The 19,362-nt window shown below is 38.0% G+C and overlaps 1 protein-coding gene across 1 annotated transcript in view; it reads left to right on the top strand.

Annotated features, from left to right (window-relative positions):
* Window positions 1-5,220: 5,220 nt before the first annotated feature.
* LOC118829577 (deleted in malignant brain tumors 1 protein-like) overlaps window positions 5,221-19,362 on the top strand; it is a 185,857-nt gene continuing 171,715 nt past the window's right edge. The window contains 8 exon segments of the mRNA XM_036736542.1: window positions 5,221-5,251; window positions 5,589-5,906; window positions 6,039-6,068; window positions 8,809-8,841; window positions 11,334-11,481; window positions 13,163-13,353; window positions 16,857-17,174; window positions 18,622-18,651. Of these exon segments, the coding sequence (XP_036592437.1) occupies window positions 5,221-5,251; window positions 5,589-5,906; window positions 6,039-6,068; window positions 8,809-8,841; window positions 11,334-11,481; window positions 13,163-13,353; window positions 16,857-17,174; window positions 18,622-18,651 (1,099 nt within the window).

Raw genomic sequence — 19,362 nt, 5'->3', positions numbered from 1 at the left:
ATACTCTTTATAGACAATATTTCGTTTATAATTCACGAGAACACTGTCACATCATACAGGGTTGCTATCTTCTTTCCTTTACAAACGAGGAAACTGAGATTCAGAAAGGTTAAGTGACCTGCCCATGGTCACTTACAGCTAGTAATTGGTGAAACCAGATCTCCAAGCAAGGTTTTCTAACTCAAAGTTCTGAACTTCCAAACACACACACACACACACACACACACAGAGTACAAGTATTGCCAGAGCTATAACTTGCAAACCAGGCAACTATGGCAAATGCTTCAGTAAGGTGCCTTCCTAGACAAGCAATAAGATAAATTCATTTGAAGGTAGTAGAGGAAAGAAAGAGACCCCTAGACCCAAGACCCTAGTAGGATCTTGGCAATACTCCTGGAACACTGTTCCTTGGTGGGAAAGTCAGAGACCCATGGGACACCAGGAGGCTGCTTAGTAGAAAAGCTTCTATATACAATCAGACCATTGAGGTAAGATCAGAATTAGAAAAGGAAAAAAATAATAGAAAAATATATAGTGTACAATTGAAACAGCTGAATCCTGATCTAATTAAACGAGTAATTAAAAATGAGACACAGGCCCCCAAAATGATACCAACCCAGTCAGCAAGCATTTATTAAGTGCTTCCTGTGTACTAGGCATAAGAATTTATCCAAGGGGCTGCTAGGTGGAGCAATGGATAGAGCATCAGCCCTGGAGTCAGAAGTACCTGAATTTAAATCCAGTCTCAGACACATGACACTTACTAGCTATGTGACACTGGGCAACTCACTTAACCCCAATTGCCTTGCCAAAAAATAATAGTAATAAAAATAAAGAATTCATCCAGAAATTTAACCAATGTAAATTGCCACAACAAACAGACCAAAGGAGGACAGAAAGTGGAAAATTGGCAAACATTTGACATTTACCAAATGGCAAGAGATAGCTGCCAAAGGTAATACCAGGTCACAATATAAAATCATTTGTAAAATATTAAAGAGGTTCATGATTGTATTATGAAGCAGAGAGAATCAGTAGAGGTAAAACCAGTATAAAGAAAAGTAGGATATTTAATAATACTGTATATGTAGAGCCTGTATCGGATTGCACGCTGTCTTGGGGAGGGGGGAGGTGAGGGAGGCGGAGAAAATTTAACACTTATGGAAGTGAATGTTAAAAACTAAAAAAATTATTTATTTATAAAAAAAATAAGGAAAAGCAAAAAAGAAAAAGAAAGGTTGGCAAGATATCCAATTAAGTAAAAATCATCTTAAATGCATTTAATGATGAAAATGGAAAGACAACTAAAAAAGAAAAATGGAAAATATTTACAAAATCATCATAATAAACTATTTCTCCATCAAGAACAGTGGAACAATCAAACTTGGACTCTAATAAGGCAGTTCCAGGTGAGCTTGTAAGAAAAGGAAAAAATGGCACAGGGAACAAAGACATGAAAAGCAGCCTTATTAGACCAGTGTTTATAGAAGATATTTGTGCTGAAAGGAACACAATTGTGAGGGTGTCAAGAGACAAATATGTAAAGTACCAAAGGAATGGAAAAAATTGTAATTTATCAATACTAAAAAAAGATAACCAATAATCATCAATAACTACTGACCTATATGCCTCTTCTTATATCAATACAAAGTCCTTATGAGTTATCTATGCATGAATCAAGGCTATTAGACTTTTACATATGAGATAAACACTGGATCACCCCTATAGACAGATACATAGATACATAGATAATGCATAGAGGATTTAGTAAGCACATTTATAGACAGATACATAGATACATAGATAATGCATAGAGGATTTAGTAAGCACATTTATAATATACCAGACACTGTGCTAAGTGCTGAGGATACAAATCAAACAAGTAAGATAGTCTCTGCCCTAAAGAAGCTTACATTCTAATGGGTGAAGACAACAAATAAAAGGAGTAAGAAAGGAGAAAGAGGTGGGTCTGTGGCAATTTGGTGTACAGGTAATCAGGAAGAGGCATAGAAGCCTGCCTCTGGTCAAAATAAGTGGAAAGCTCACCTATCAGAGTCCAGTATTCCAGGGGCAGAGTCTAAGATTCTGGGGCAGGGGTTGGGGAGAAGGAAGAAAGATAAAGATAATGGGCAGAATGAGAACATGGTGTAGAGAGTGTCAGAAAGTGGTGTAGAAATCTGGTTCTAGGCAAGATAAGGCAAAAGCTCACCTATAAGACACCAGTGTCCCAATAGCCGAGTCTCAGGTCCAGGGACAAGGAGAGAGGGAATAGAAATGGGAGATGATGATGATGACCAGACTTCAATTGCCATGGTATGGAAATGACCAGGTGGTGAAACCCTTATCAGTTCACAATTAACTAAATGATGTACAGAATATAAAATCCAATCATGCCTACCAAATGATAAGAAAAATTTGGCAAAACATACATCATGGAGATGAATGCTTGTGCTAATTTTATGGGGTGATTCAGCAGAGAGTTGACATGGTGATGGTGAGGTCTTCCAGATAGTTCTGTTTGTGCGTGATACTGTGCTGATTCCATCAAACCCCAAAAAAATTGCAGAGGCTCCATCATCACTTAAAGGCATTGGTCTGTTCATCCACACAGGAAAACCTTAATGGATAAAGAATGTCCATTACCCAGATTTCAGGCTGTGCAAAAAGCACAGAGGCTGGAGATGGAATGTTGTAGTGGCCTGCAATAGATAGGGTATCATGGTTTGTATGTATAGTGTGTGAGGGATACTAAAGTAAAATCAACCTGAAAAGATAAGCTAGAACCAGACTGTGAAAGGCTTCCAATGCCAAATGGAGAAGTTTGCATTTTACCCTGTAGCACTCTCCCACCTCACACTAAGGTACCTAGATGTAAATGACTTATTCTCCCCTACCCAGAGGGGCTGGGATTTTTGGTGCTGTTGGTCACAAGCCCCCTTCTGTCATACCCCCCAATATTAATCAACCAAAAGAACTCCATTAGCTTTTATGAAAGGATATCTACTGAGAAAATATCACAAGAATAGTAGCTGCAAAACCATCTGCCCAAACCAGAGGGTTCATTCTCCCCTTGCATCCACACAAGATCCCTGAGGAGTCAGGGATATTATAGTAGAACAGTCAGTATAATGGGAGTAAAGCACATGTGTAGAGAAAAAGATGTACGTCCCGAAGTTTGGCCCTGGAAGTCATTTTCTCATCAGAGTCTCCACTAAGTTTGTTTCTGGGTATGACCTTGATGATGGATAAGGTCCTCCCTTGCTCAGCTGAACTGGCTACTTTCAGGGAACATCTTCCTCTCACTCTTCATCTATTTATCCATAAAGACACACACACACTCTCTCTCTCCCTCTCTCTCTCCCCCCCCCATCTTTGTCTCCGTGTCTCTCTCTCCTGTCTTCATCTCTCTGTCTCTCTCTCCCTCTCTCTGTCTCTCTCTAGGTCTATCTCTGTCTCTCTCTCTGTCTCTCTCTGTCTCTCTGTCTTTCTCTCTCTGCCTCTCTCTATCTCTCTGTCTCTCTCTCTCTTTCCAACCTGCTTCCAAGGTCACCACTGCTGTGGTAGATGTCTCATATATAGTTACTGATTGTAGTGACTGGTGGATCCTCAGGACTGTTTTGATGAATCACTAGGTCTCACTAGTCAACTGAATTTCTCCTTGCAAAATACTTGCCCCCCTCAGGTCCGGAAATCAGGCAAAATAAGCATGAAAGAAATAAAAGCACCATGAGTTCATGAAAAAATAGAGGCTAGGGTGTAGGTAATAAACTTAGGGTCCCTTCCCTTTTCCAGCAGCTCATGGCAGTTTTTTCTTTGCCCTGTAACAGAAAGGAAAACACAAAGAGTGGCAGAAGAGAGGTATATAATTCCTTTAATATTCAAACTTAGTTCCAACTTTGGGTCTCCTTAGTTATCAGGCCTTCTAGGTCTTTGGCCCATGTGGTAATGAGAAGACTCCTCATTACCACATGATACCAGCCTCTCAGTCACTCATGGTGTGAGTAGGTTCACTAAACTGATGTGTAAAATTGGAACCAAGTACTATTTTGCATTCTCGGTTTAGCCCCCCAGGATCAGCAAATCTGAGCATATTTTAAGGACTGGGGCATCATTGGCCGGTACTCCATTTACAATCCTAAAGAAAATAGGGAACCACTGAAGTTTGTGAGCAGTGGGATAACAGAGTCAGATCTGTCCTTTGAGAATATCAACTTGGAATCTTGTGGATGATGGGTTATGAGCAGAGAGAGGCTGGATGAAAGATCAATAGGATGGTGGTAATGTAAGTGGGGAAATCTCTCACACAGATGCAAGAGGAGTTGAGAAGACGGAATCATTTTCTTAATGACCATTTCTAGTGCTTCTCTTCAGGAGGTACCTCTAGCCTGCAATGTCATTCTTCAATTAATTGTTTGTTTACACTTGCTGACAACCCTATGAGATTTTTGGCCAGATTTGGGTCTTAGGCTAAGGATTTTGATCAGCTACAAAATTATATAATTGCATTGTGTTTTCCCTAAATAACCCAATTTGATTCAATTAGATCCCAGTAATTTGTTATTAAATACAGCTGTTACTTTTTAATCCGAAAGGGGGAAAAAAGAGAAGCATTTATGAAGTACCTATTATGTGCCAGGCATTGTGCTAAGCATTTTATAAATATTATCTCATTTGATCTACAACAATCCTGTGAAGTAGGTACTACTTTATAGTTGAAGAAACAGGAAGACAGAGGTTAAATGACTTGCCTAGAATCATAAAGATAGGGAGTGAATGGGATTAGATTTGAACTCATATCTTCTTGACTCCAGGCCCAGCACTCTATTCTTTGCAGAACCTAGATGCCTCTAATGGATCTAATTTCAACCACAGGGCTATTTTTTCATGAGGACTAGATTAATTATAATACCCTAAAGCCATTTTGAATGAGCTAGCATTTTTAACCATCCCAGTGGTAGAGTCTGATATCTAGAGGTATGATGAGCAGTTACCCCTCCAAAAAAATCAGCTGCCAGCATAATTAGGCATTTTCTTATGATTTCCCAAGGGAACTCAATTGTGTTTTATACACATAGTATGAAAGAGCTCCATATATATATATATATATATATATATATATATATATATGTATATATATATATGTATATATATACATATATATATACATATATATGTATAGATAGATAGATAGAGATACATTATATATAGAGAGAGAGAGAGATGGAGGCAGTATATGATGTTGGGGGTGGGAGTGAGGAGAGAGATAAGACTGGAGAGATAGGTCATTGAGAAAGAAAGAAAGGAAGGAAAGAAGGAAGGAAGGAAGGAAGGAAGGAAGGAAGGAAGGAAGGAAGGAAGGAAGAATGGAAGAAAGGAAGGAAGAAAGAAAGAAAGAAAGGAAGAAAGAAAGGAAGAAAGAAAGAAAGAAAGAAAGAAAGAAAGAAAGAAAGAAAGAAAGAAAGAAAGAAAGAAAGAAAGAAAGAAAGAAAGAAAGAAAGAAAGAAGCCACATTAATAGAAGGAGGGAGGTATGTTGACGTGCCTGGGAAGTTAAATTAAAAACTAACATTCTGTATTCTTTGTGTTCAGGAGAATGGGCACCAGTGCGGCTAGTAGGAGGTAGAGGAAGATGTTTGGGACGAGTTGAAATTTATTACCAAGGAGAATGGGGGACTGTGTGTGATGATCTCTGGGACATGAATCAAGCAAATGTTGTGTGCAGGCAACTAGGATGTGGCTGGGCTGTTTCAGCCCCAAGTGAGGCCCATTTTGGGCAAGGATCTGGGAGAATTCTTCTGGACAATGTGCACTGTAAGGGAGATGAAAATTATCTCCACGAGTGTTCCCATACAGGCTGGCTTTCCCACAACTGTGGCCATGGAGAAGATGCCAGTGTCGTCTGTTCAGGTAACTTCTAACACTCCTTCTCAATAGTCTATCTTTTCAAATGGAAAGTATTCTAATAATTAGTTGAAAACCTTAGAACCTGGCTAGTCATTGACTAATACCTGGTGTTCTAATTTTTCTCAATGTTTCCAGATGCTGAAAATTCATCTGTTGTCATAGCAGGTAAGGAACAAAAAAAATGTTAAAATGCATACTTGTATAGTAGAGGAAAACAGAAGGTAAGGAGAATAGATGAGGAGAAAGGAGTGAGGAGGGGGAGGAAAGAGGGTCCTGAGGCTATGTGGTATTATGGAGAAAGTGAGCTTCAGAATTAAGATGGCAGATTCTAGTCCTGCCACTGACATATCCTGACTATGTAACATTGGACAAACCACTTAAACTCTTAGTCAGAGGTCCAGGAAGTTCTCTAAGACTAAAGTTGCATAAGAATTGACAGTCTACATTGATAAATGGAATTTCCTCACTTTGGAACTTTGTGTGCCACTGCGAGTATGGGTCCAAACCTTCTTTCTATCTATCCATCCACCATCCATCCATCCATCTTTCTATTTATCTATCTTTCTGTCTATCTACATGCATACATATGTATAGTCAGATATATATTTATGTATGTGTGTATATTTAGACATGTATGCATACAGATGTCTATGTCTATATGTCTATACACACCAAAACCCAGTCTTATTATTGTGGAGTAATGATGGGAGATGCTGAGTCTTATCTTTATTCAACTTTCCTAGCATCCATGATGCATTGCTATTTTCTCAGTTCGTAGTCATCTAATCAAAGTCCCTCATTTTACAAATAAGGACACAAAGGTTTAGAGAAATGAAATAAGGAAATAATAGGAAGAAGTAGAAAAGTTTTCCAGTTTCCCCTAAGCTATTCATTATTTCATTTTAATGGCAGCATATTTTTAGAATGCCAGAAAAAATAAAACATTCCTGTGGAAATGCGGCTAAAAGCAAAATGTCATTGTGTAGGAGGTATTTGGAGGATTCTGAGCTCTGGCTCAGCAGGCCGTGAAATGAGCCCACATGGTATGATAAAAAGAGCACAGGACTTAGAGTCTAAAAACTTAGGTTTCAGTTCTTACTCATCAAGTACTAACTGTGTGAACTTGAGGAAATCACTTTGACCATTAGGATCCTTATCTGTAACATATGGATAATATCTAACATGTCTTGGTGACCTTGCACAACATTTGCAAGGACCAAGTGAGAAAGTGTACATAATAGCCAGTGATAGCTAGCATTTATATAATATGTCAAGTTTCGCTGAGTGGTTTACAAATATTATCTCATTTCATCCTCACCACAGCTATGAGAGTCGGGTACTATCATTATTCCCCTTTTACAGGTGAGGAAACTAAGACAGATAGAAGTTAAACGAGTTGCCCAGTATCTTCACTTGCCCAGCTCATTAAGTGTTTGAGTCTGGATTTGAACCCACTTGTTCCCGACTTCAAGTCCCAGGCTCTATCCTTTGCACCATGTGCTGCGCTAAACCTTTGAACCATAAAGTAAAATGTAAAGTGTAACAAGGTGATGATGCACTTATTAAAAGTGCAGATCCGTGACTATAAGGCCAGCCTAAGAGCCATTTATGAAATAAGCCAAATTTGTCTTAGAGTTCTATTATCAGTATGTGCGACCTGGGAGGGTCTGGAGATTGTTTAATCCAACCTCCTCATTTTGTAGACCACGAAACTTCAAGCCTAGGGAAAGTATGTCTAAGCTCACATAGTAAGTGGTAAAGTCAGAATTAAAATTGGGACTTTCCATCCCCACCCATTTACATCTATCCTCATTTCTGCAAGAGCCCACTGTTCTCACAGTGCCTCTTGACTTCCCAGTAAAACACATTGTGTCACTACACCCAGGCCCACTCTCCCCAGGCAGTCCCTACTCCCCATATCCCATGCTTCAAACTTCCCTTCCTCTGTCAAGCAAAACTCCTATTCCCCCACTGCTCTTATCTCAGCTAGGTACCAGCTTCAAAATGATAAGTGGATTCACAATAAAATAGTGTAGGATTTGATCAAGACAGATGCTGAGGTCTCTTTCATCTCCAATATTCTGTTATTCTGTCAGTAGTTTAATATATCCTTTATACGTATAAAAACCTTCCAAGAATATCTGTTTAAAAAAAGGAAACTTGGAGGCAGCAATGAGTTTAATCCAAAGGAATGTCTCAAATGAATAATTTCAAGTTGTATGAACAGGACAGGGGCTTTGGGGGGTGGGGGGCAGGAAGACAAGAGTAAAGAAAGGAGACGCTTCCCACATTTAGATGACCACCAAGTTGATTGTTGTCCTTTATTCTCAAAGAGAACCAAAATAACACCACGATGTTGGCATCAAGTTACAGTGTTTCCAGTTGTGGCTGATCAGACCAATATGAGCTCAGAAGGCTCACAGGTCAGGCACAATAGTGCATGTGAACATTTGGAATGGAGATGTCCAAATTTACATATTTCATGTTTCTTCTGAACTACTGCAATTCTGCTTTGCTCATGGAGTACAGAACCCTCTTTGAAGTAGGCATGCCATGCTGAGCAGTCCTGTGCCAGCATCTCCCATGTCACACAATCAATTCCAAAGCTCTTCAGAGTGACTCTGAGAGCACTCTGCCAATGAATGAGCTTCTTGCTGAGTGATAGCATACAGGAAACCGGAGTCTTTGAAAGGAATCCCTATAAAAATAACCTCTAAGGTCCCTTTAAGCCTAAATCTATGACCCTACGATCATGCCTTCTTAAGTCTCAGCTAGGCATGGGTAACATGAGCCAGAATTTCATTTCTTTAATTTCCTTTGTATTTCAAGATATGAATGAATATAATGCACCAAAGTACCTAGTTAGTTGTTGACTACCTTTTTTTCTTTCTGTTTATTTTAACAGATCTTCCAGTTAATGTTCCTGTGAGGATAAATGGTAAGCTTCCTACCAACTTTGTGCTAGTTAGTGGTGTATATTTCACTTATTTATCATGTTTTATCATCATATTGCTCTCTCTAGAGAGAAAGTAAGTAAGGGAATCTTCTAAGAGAACAACTGGTAGTCAAGGAACCATCCTTTCCAGTCAAAATGCTTGCTAAAATCTGGATTCTAAGCATCAGTTTTATTAACCAAAAGCTGTTTCATTCTTTGCAGCCCTACCGGTTCACTGGTAGGGCCAGTGACGGCCAGTGATGTGGTGGACAGTACAGTAGACCCACAGACAGAAACACCTGGGGTCAAGTCCCACTTCAGACACTTACTAGCTGTGTGATGCTAAGCAAGCTACTTAAACTCCTGAGCCTCAGTTTCCTCATTTGTAAAAGGTGGATACTAACAGCATCTACCTACCTCACAAAGTTGTTGTGATGATCAAATAAGATAATATTTGTACAACACTTTGGTTATCTTAATGTGCCAGGCACTGTGCCATAGTACTCTATAAATGTCGCCTGTTACTATCATTAGTTAATAAGATCAGGAATAGCAAATAGTCAATGATTGTTACTCTTCTTGGAAATTGTGATAGAGGCCAAGTACAAATGGGCAAAGATCACTTCAAGAGCAGACAGTGTATTTATTGCTTGTTGTAAGGTAAATGAAGTTTGCCTTCCTCTCATTTTTAGGCATCTTGCTGAGACAAGAATCTGTCTCCGTTTGTTGATTTGTAAAATGATAATACCTGTTCTACCTCTACGCCCCCCAAGAGATTTTGTAAGGATCAAGTGATAGGATAAATGTGAAAACACTTTGTAACCACAATGTATCCTACAAATGTAAGGCTTGTTGTCTTCAGGAAGTAGAGTAAAGGTGGGAGTGATGAAACAGGAGAGTCATAGAATTCATTTGCACTTCTCACCAACCCTGTGAAATAAGTACTATAATTACCTCCTTTCCCCTTTACAGATGAGGAAACAAAGTTTTAGGGAAGGTAAGTAACTTCCATGGCGATAGCACTAGGAAGTATAAGGGACAGGATTTTAATTTAGCTCTTTCCTCACTCTAAGTTGAGCCTTTGAAAGTGATATCAAGCTCATAGAAATGCAGGCCACTGAACCATACTTAAGTATCCCTGCCAACTAAATATTGACTTAGAAAACTACATATTAACATTATCTATGTTCTGTTGTATTTTTATTCATTTTGTTAAATATTTTCCAATTACACTGTAATCTTGTTTCGGCAGCACTAAGGAGTGTTACCTGTTTCATATAGGCAGGCAATTGATTTTTTTATCTTATTTTCATTGTAGAGCTTTTCATGGATTTTACCCAGACTTCATAATGAAGTTACAATTAGTCCCCTATATCTAGGGAAGACAAATTAGGACTTTGCCTCAGGGCACTGAAATTTAGATGGCTTCAGAGAGCACCTGTGTTACGGCAGGATAGAAACAACTAAGTTTAGTGCCAAATTAGGAAATTATCAAACAGTGTGCCCCCATTTGCTGTGTGAAGTCACCCCTACTGACTTTCTCCCCAGTCTGACTCTACTATGTTCCCCCGCACTGTGTCATCATCAGCAGTGGTCTTGCAATGTCCCTGCATTCTCCTCCCAAATCAAACCTGATTTATCTTAAAGAGTTGTTCTGATGGTACAATTTGACTATTCAACCCAGGCACATTTTGTGAAACAGGGACCAGCTGCAAAAAATTATTTGTTATAACTCTGCACTATGTTGCCATGTTGCCACTACTAGAAAAGCAATGTAAAGTGTATGATCTATTTGTGGTGGGTCCTAGGTGGTATCGTTGTATAAAAAGAAGAGAACATTTATACGTTTGCCAGAATTTCACTTAGTACATTGAAGTAGTAACTTGTTTCATTAAAACTAGTGGTGAAATAATTGGGACTGCCTAACATAATCAGGCAATAGAGCAAAAGCACAAGCTGAGAAGTTGACAAAGCATTAGACATCTCAGGTTAGTATATAGATTTGTTTTTTTTTAAACAGTAGAATAGGTGAGACATTTATAATTATGTTTCATTCCCTAACTTTCTATGGTTGTACAACCATCTTGACAAATTCATATCTCTCACCCTATCCACCCTATCAAGCTGGAGAAGAAAATGGCAAACCATTCCAGTATCTTTGTCAAATGGGATCACGAAAAGCCAGACATGAATAAACAACAGGAAACAGGAAATTGGCTGTACTTGGTGCCTATTATGTGTGCCAGGCACTGAGCTAGGTTCTGGGGATACAAAGACAAAAACAGTTCCTGCCCTCAAGAAGCTTACATTCAATTGGGAAAGCAGTAAATACAAGAGAATTTGAGGCAAGAGCAAGCATTAAAACCTGGGAGTGGGAGTTATCAGAAGTTTCCAGTAGTAGGCAATAGCTAAGATAAACTTTGAAAGATGATAATGATAATCAATTGATAATAAAAACAAAAATAACTTTGAAAATGTCTTCCTCTTACATTCAGGAAAATCTTCCTGTGGTGGCATCATTTCAAACACATCTGGGTCAATTAGAAACCCTCCCCAGAATGAAATGCATGATAACATAACATGCATTTGGGAAATAAAGGCCAATTCATCTGATCACATACTGCTGGCATTTCCTTATCTTAAGTAAGTACAAAGTACACTAGCAATATAATATTGGTCTAGTTTTTATAATTCCATTAATTCTCTAGAGTTTCTCCTTGACAAAAGAGAATAAAATATCCTTCTACATTTTCTTTTTAAATGAAATCCATCCCACATATTTCAGTTCATTTCATTTTTAATTATAAAGTTTTGTGATGAGATGCTGTCCAAGCTACTAACTACAATCCTTATTACTTTTATCAGAATAGCACTGAGTCAAAATATGATTTTGTATGGGTAGTCAATTGACTGGGACTTAGATTTTATTTTTTTCCATAGAGAAATTTTCATTGTAGAACTTTTCATGGATTTTACCCAGACTTCATAACGAAGTTACAATTAGTCCCCTATATCTAGGGAAGACAAATTAGGACTTTGCCTCAGGGCGCTGAAATATAGATGGCTTCAGAGAGCACCTGTATTACTGCAGAATAGAAACAACTAAGTTTAGCACCAAGTTAGGAAATTATTAAACAGTGTGCCCCTGTCTGCTGTAGCTATACCCCTAGTGACTTCCTCCCCAGTCTGACTCTACTATATTCCCCCCCACTGTGGCATCATCAGCAGTGGTCTCGCAATGTCTCTGAGTTCTCCCCCCAAATCAAACTTGATTTATCTTAAAGAGTTGTTTTGATGGTACAATTTGACTATTCACCCCAGGCACATTTTGTGAAACAGGGACCAGCTGCAAAAATTATTTGTTATAGCTCTGAGAACAGCAATTTGCCGAGCCATATTGCTCCCACAAAACCCATCTGGCAAATACAAGTTGTCTCTCATTTATGAATAATTTTTATTCTAAAAGTTAATGTGTTAGTCCAATTGTTTGAAATTCTGACTGCCTTTGCCCATTCAAACAATATTATAATAAGGATTTAGTTTCTCAGGCCAACCCACAGAAGCCTATTTAAATATAATGTAGTTGAACTTTGCTTTTAAGAGTACTATCCTGAGTTCTGAGTCCTGGAAGTAGGGGAGGATATGAGCATGTGTGCAGGAAGGAGAAGAAGGAAGAAAAAAGTGTTTGCTCTCCCTTTTCTGGCAGAGAGTTGGGCAAAAGCAAAATTTAGAAATAAATTAAATTTGTCTTTCGAATACTCCCATCTCTCTTTTATCATCCCCCACCCAATTGCTAGGGTTCCTGTCCAAGTCCTCACTTACTATCTGTGCTACTAAAGGCAAGTCATACAATAATAACAGCTCACATTTACATAGTGTTTTAAGTCACTTGATTCTCACAACAAATCTATGAACCAAGGCCTATTATTATTATCACTATTTTAAAGATAGCAAACTAAATTTTGGGGAAGTTAAATGACTTATCCATGATTATACAGGTAGTAAATGACAGAAGCAGGAACACCATAGTTCCCTCTGAATCCCAATCCAGTACTCATCCTGCCATTCTATGCTTCCTTGCACTCTGATCCTCAGTTGACTCATCCGTAAAGTGGGGGTGATAATAATATTTATTTTTCAGGGCTTGGCGAGACTCAAATGAGAAAATATACACAAAGTGCCTGCAAATCTTAATGTGCCATTGAAATGCCAGGAATTATCTCTGCCCACTTGCTTCAGTACTACAATGTTTAAAAACAAAGTATCTATAATCCACACCTTTGAATAGTTCTCTAATATTAAGAATGTGAATTTGCTTCCGTAGCCTGGACTGCACCAATGAATATTTTGAAATCCTGGATGGAGATCGATTTTCTTCTGATTCCCTGGGGAAGATCTGTAATGGAACCTACCTCAAATTCTCTTCTTCTTCTAGCTCAATGACACTTGTGTACTACCGCAGTTACAACAATATAGGAAAGAACTTTGTTGCTTATTATTATTCTGCAGCCAAAGGTAAGAATTTAAAAACAGCGACAACACAATGTCCAATTGCACAGCAACATATTCCTTTGTACTCACTTAAGAAGCAAATATTGACATCCTACTCTGGAAGTGGTGCTGTACCAGGTGCTGGGAGGGATACAAAAGCAGTATGAGATTTATTCCTCCTGCTGCTAATAATATTAATAACTTGCATTTATATGCTAATCTACAACTCACAAAAAGTTTTCCTTTATAGCAACTTGATTAGATAGCCCTATCTATATACAACTACCAATCTGGGAAGATTAAGATCTTTTTTTTTCTGGGAGCTATGGACTGGTCTAAATATATTTTATGCTTTATCTTGAAGCCTGTCCTATGTGACATTAGAAATGTATGTCATTTTGAAAAATCATATCTTTTGTTTTTACTTCCTTATGTTTTAAAAATGTGCACTTAATAATATGAGAGGCAACATGGCATAATAGATAAAAAGACTGGCCCCTGCCTCTGACACATACTGACTGTGTGACCCTGGGCAAGTCATTTAAACTCTTAGTACCACTGGCAACTCTCTAAAGCTATATGCTGCAGAAAGAAAAGATGCACTGGTGGAAAGAGACTCCTCATCTGGGACATCTTTATACTAGTAAAATTCCAGGCCCTTTCCCTAATATATAATGTCATCAAAATGTGTAAATGTTACCAACATTAATAACACTGTAGCCTCACAGTGATCACAAATTCATTGTCATATAATTCTTTGTTTGTACCTGCAGAAACTGTTTCCAAGACACCAAATGTAATAAGTGAGTCATATTCCATTTTAAATTACTTTTTTAATAAATATTTTATATCATATTATTACCTTATGGTTTAATGAATATCAATAATCTATTTTATTCAGTAATCAGTTTCTATTTTCTTCTATCAATCCTAATTTACAGATATTAGATATTTCTATACATGTATTTATAAGTATGATTGCTCAACTATAACCATGTTATGATTTTAAACAGCTTTAAATTGTGAGGTTTTACTTTTAAACTATTTATGTATTACTGTCATAGCAATTAATAATATAATGATAATTGAAATTCATAATTCAATTTTCTGTCAAAGAAGAAATAACATTTATCAAATTACCCACACATGCACATTGAGAACAGTAAATGAAAGCAATTCTAATAAATCAGAAGAAAATAGTTGTTCGAGTTTATCAACAAGACATGGATTTTGAATATTTCTGTTCATAGGGTTCAGTTTCTTCATCTGTATTACAAGGGGCTTAGGCTATGTGATCTCTCATGCCCCTTACAATGCTAAAATTTTATGATCATACATTTAGCACTTAGAGATCATCTGATTCAACACCCCAGTCTTGCAGATGAAGCACTACCATATTCCCTCACCAGGCAGCTGCCTTCTCAACAGCAGTCTCTCCACACCTGAGATCTCTGCCCAAAGTAGCTGTTATCTCAGGGCTTGTGTCTTTCCACTGAAAGAACCCCAAAGGGCCTCAGGTGCTGAGGTCCAAATTCTTAATCCCAGGTGTTTTGTGCCTCTTGTCCGGGCTGCCAAAATTACCAACTATGGCTCTATCCTCTAACTCCAAATCCAGTGTTCTTAACACATTATTATTTTGTGTTTTGTTTTAAACACAGAATGACAATGATTAAAATTTGTTAATCTTTTAAATGACTGGAAAGAGTAGAGGGCAAATCAATCCTACTGTGTTCCAAGAACACGAGGCTGGAAATATGTTCAAAATGATGGCTGACCCTGGAGCAATGTATGGAAGTTGCAAAGAAGCAAACTTAGTTTTGATTGATAGTGACCACCTGCTCTGGACCACTGTCTCCCAAAAATCTCCAACCATGCTCAATTCGCTCCTAATTCTGTTGAGTCTTCAAACTTTTTTCTCAACTTCTTTCTAATTCTCAATGTCCTATTTTCTAGACTGATGATTATCTATCTAGGACTCCCTTTTCTAGCAGGACCTCAGCTATACTCTTTTCACTCCTGGCTCAACTCACTCTCTGGATTTTTCCTTCCCCTCTCCATCCAGTACTTTCCAGATCCCCTTTATGTGTTGTTCTTTGATTAGAATGTAAATGCCAAGAAGGTAAGGTCTGTCTTATTTGCTTGTAGTTATATCCCCATCATTTAGCACAATGCTTGTCACATAGAAAGTGTTTAAAGTGATTAAAACATAGTCTATCTAGCTATCTATCTATCTATCATGTTGGGGCAGTGCAATTAGATAATAATTTTAGTAGAACTAATATTTAATTTCTTAAAGTCTCATTTTGTTTTGGGATGGGGGGGGGTTCTTGTATCCCCAGCCATTCCAACAATCTTGTATACCCAGCCATCCAGGATAATTACAGCAAGACCAGGTAAAAAACATGAACACCTCCTTTGGTTCACTAAATTAATTACTTTCTACTCAGCAGTTGGGTGTATGCAGAATCTGTACCATTTATAGATTGATGTGTCCACCTAGACATTGCCCAGTTGATTCTGCCCAAATACACTGACAAAGTCAGAATCATTCAAAACCATTAGGAACGTTGGCTATGACTTCAAAGGATGATGATGATGATGAGTGGCTGACTGCTCTTCCCTTTAAAGTCCTGGTGATTATAATTTTTCTAGTAGTTTTGCTGATGAACTTCCATTTGATATGCTTCACCTTAGCTATCAATAGATCAGCCATGGTTAGTTCACTTTTAGAAAGGGATGCCATTCATTCTAAGTATGTATGTCAGGTACCATTGCTATAGAAATATTCCCCCAAGGATCTGGGGCATGCTTCCTCCAAATAGCCACAAGAACTATTGGGAGAATGGTCACAAACAACTTGAAATACAATAGTAAGGCACACGTAAAGAGAATGTGTATGGCAAAGAGGTAACTTACATCTCTCAGTTACCGGAAAGCCTTTTCTCCCTTTATGGAGTCCTCATAGAGGCTTGAAGGGTAGCTCTCTGATATGTTGGTGCATGTTGGTACCTCTGTAGAGTTTTGTTCTTTCATTCTTTTAAAGTTTTAAAGAAAATAATGTTATCACTCAAGCTAGGCCTTTCGTCTCTTATTCTTGGCCATGAAAAAAAATCTATGTTGAGTTTGGACACTTTGAGCAAGACAAAATTCTGAAGCTGCTATTCAAAAGATTCTATCGGTTCAATCTACCTCATTTAAATGATTATTTATTTTACCGAGAAACCTTAATAGCATTCTAGGGACCACTGCAAATTAGTACCTCTGTATCATCTGAATAGAATCATTTGGAGAAGTAGATTAACTGACAAAAGAAAATGGTGCTAACTGGTGACTTCAAGCAAAGTAGACAATCAACCTCAATTTTTCAAGGAAGATAAACTTGATTTCAAGATTTGGAACTTGACTCTAACTATTTTTAAAAGATGGGGTGGACAAGAATAGTATTTCAGGATTCTTAGCTATTGTCTGAGAGAAAGGGATTCACTCATTGTATTTCATAGTTAATAGTCAAATGTGTCTGTCTTTAGGAGACTGGCCAGAACTGAAGCTGGTTGGTGGTCCTGGAAGGTGTTCAGGAAGAGTCGAAGTCCTCTACCAAGGGAACTGGGGCACTGTCTGTGATGACTTGTGGGATCTTAATGAAGCAGAGGTGGTATGCAAGCAGCTCAAATGTGGGCAGGCTGTTTCTGCCCCAGGAAAGGCTTATTTTGGCCCAGGCTCAGGTGAAATTCTTCTGGACAACATGCAGTGTGCAGGAGTTGAACGTTACCTTGGGCAATGTTCCCACTCTGGTTGGTCTGAACACAATTGCGGTCACCATGAAGATGCCAGTGTCATCTGCTCAGGTATACCCTCATCTCTCAAAAAAATCACTTCCTTCATTATATTCCCTCTGGGCCAATTATATTGACATCCAAAAAATATGACAAAGGTAAATAGAATAACTAAGAAATACTGACATGAAATTTTATTTGAGTTATTCTAACCTGGAAATATTTCAGGTGCTAAACTTTCAAAGGTAATAAAGCACTTGAGTTTGTAAATATAGATTCACTGACTTGATATATAATATATAAAGTACTCAAATGTTCCTAAATTACATTGAAAACATTAAGGAAAACAATGATTGAAACAATTAAGTAAAGATTCTTGGTGGTTACATGACAGAAGCTAGATATTCCCAGTGATTAAGTAATATGCAAAAATGCAAGGGATCTGAGATTTTATCACGGTGATTAGCTTCTAGTGGGGGAATTCCCTTTATCTCCTGATATAAAGAAGCTGCCAGACTCAATTCCGAAGTTGGAGTCTCAAGTGTTTTATTCAAGAGGCTGAAGGGTTTCCCCCTTCAATTCTCATGAGAAGCGGATGCAACTCAGAAAGAGTGCGCTGAGTACAGAAGCGAGAGTGAACTTTATAGGGTTAATGCAACCCCTCCCATCTAAATCAGGTTAGTAGCAACCCCTCCCCTCTGGATCAGGATTGGTCCTAAGATTGGTCCTCATCCTCCCCGGTTACATCATGCCCTATATGCCCATTTTATCTACCAAACAGTTGCTAAATTGTTGCTTACCAAGGTTTCTGAGCCCCTCCTTTTGTACAATGCTGAGTAGTCAAGGTCTTTTTCTTATCTCAGCAACCCTGAGGTTGTCACGAGGTTGGGGAAGGGCCCTCTGCATGAAAACTTATTTCACAAGAGGTGCCCTCTGGCTCCATGTTTGTGGAAACTTATTTCACAAGATTGTTATGGGGATCCTATGTCAGCAGCCTTTAGGTTGTCCCGTCTTGTGTGTGGAACATTTCACAAGAGAGGCCCTAGGGCTTCATCTGTGTGGAAACTGAACTTTATATTGTTACAACATATCTTACACTCTGAAGATCTCAACTTGTTAATGTTTTAGTGAGTTTTCCTGAGGTACGTAAAAGTGAAGTGTCATACCCATGATTACACAGCTACTAAGCTTCAGAAAAGAAATTTGAATTTAGGTCTTCCTGATTCCAAAATCCAACATTCTATTTATTATACCACCCTGTCTCTTTTTCAAGGTATTTAAACAGTACTTTGGAGTAAATATTATAGAAGCTATGTTGACAACACTTTACATCTACAATTATCTTTTAGTAAATTATTACTCTCTTATTTCACCCATGGTGGATCTTATGCTGAAGGAAATATCATGCATATGTTGGCTTAGTAAATACTTAGCAAGAGACAGTCCTAACCTCTCTTATCATTTTTGCTAAAATTCCTAAAAACATTGATAGACATTTTTATTTCTCTATATTAAACAGATGCTGGAGTTTCAAATGACACCAATCCAGGTACGTCTAAAATTAGAAACAGGTAATGTGACATTGTTTACCATATCTTGACATTATTCCAAGTTATATGTTCTTCCAGAACCTAAGCCAATTTAATTCAGTTCAAAAAACATTTTGACTAATCTTTGGTTTAATTAAGCATTCTTGAAAACTCCAAAAACTCTTTCAGATTTCCAATATGTCATTTAGTAAGATACTACTTCAGTGACCAGAAAGTTTGGGGTTCAACAAAGTGTCTGAAAGCTTTTATGCTTGATACTTTGGGGCAAAATACATATGAAAAGACATATCAAAACTCTAGATCTGGAATAATTACATTATTCCAAAGCCAAAACTAAGAGATTCATCCCAGAATGCCCAAATTTAGAGGATGTTGACAGCACCTATACTCCTTTAACAAGTGGGCACAACTAAGTTAAGCAAAAGTTAAAAAGAATAACTAAACTAGGAAGTTACCATATGAACCACTTTTTCCCCTGGCTATGGCTTCCACAGCAGTACTGGGCAGATGTCTCCAAAAGGCAGTGTCCTGAGATCTTTGTCTCCCCCTTCAAGGTCTCTCTGACCATTGGGCCTTGTATTCTTTAAATCTTAAGTCTTACCCCAACCTGTCAAAAAGCCCTTATTGACTGTATTCGTCTTGGTCCTAAGGATTGCAAGTTACATCTTGATGCTCTCCATTTTTCTAGCAATTCCAAAACTTTTGGCCCA

Source organism: Trichosurus vulpecula, chromosome 8 (genome assembly GCF_011100635.1).
Source record: "Trichosurus vulpecula isolate mTriVul1 chromosome 8, mTriVul1.pri, whole genome shotgun sequence".
NCBI lineage: Eukaryota > Metazoa > Chordata > Mammalia > Diprotodontia > Phalangeridae > Trichosurus > Trichosurus vulpecula.
The sequence above is the reverse complement of the archived record's forward strand: the minus strand, read 5'-3'. Positions and strand labels throughout refer to the sequence as shown.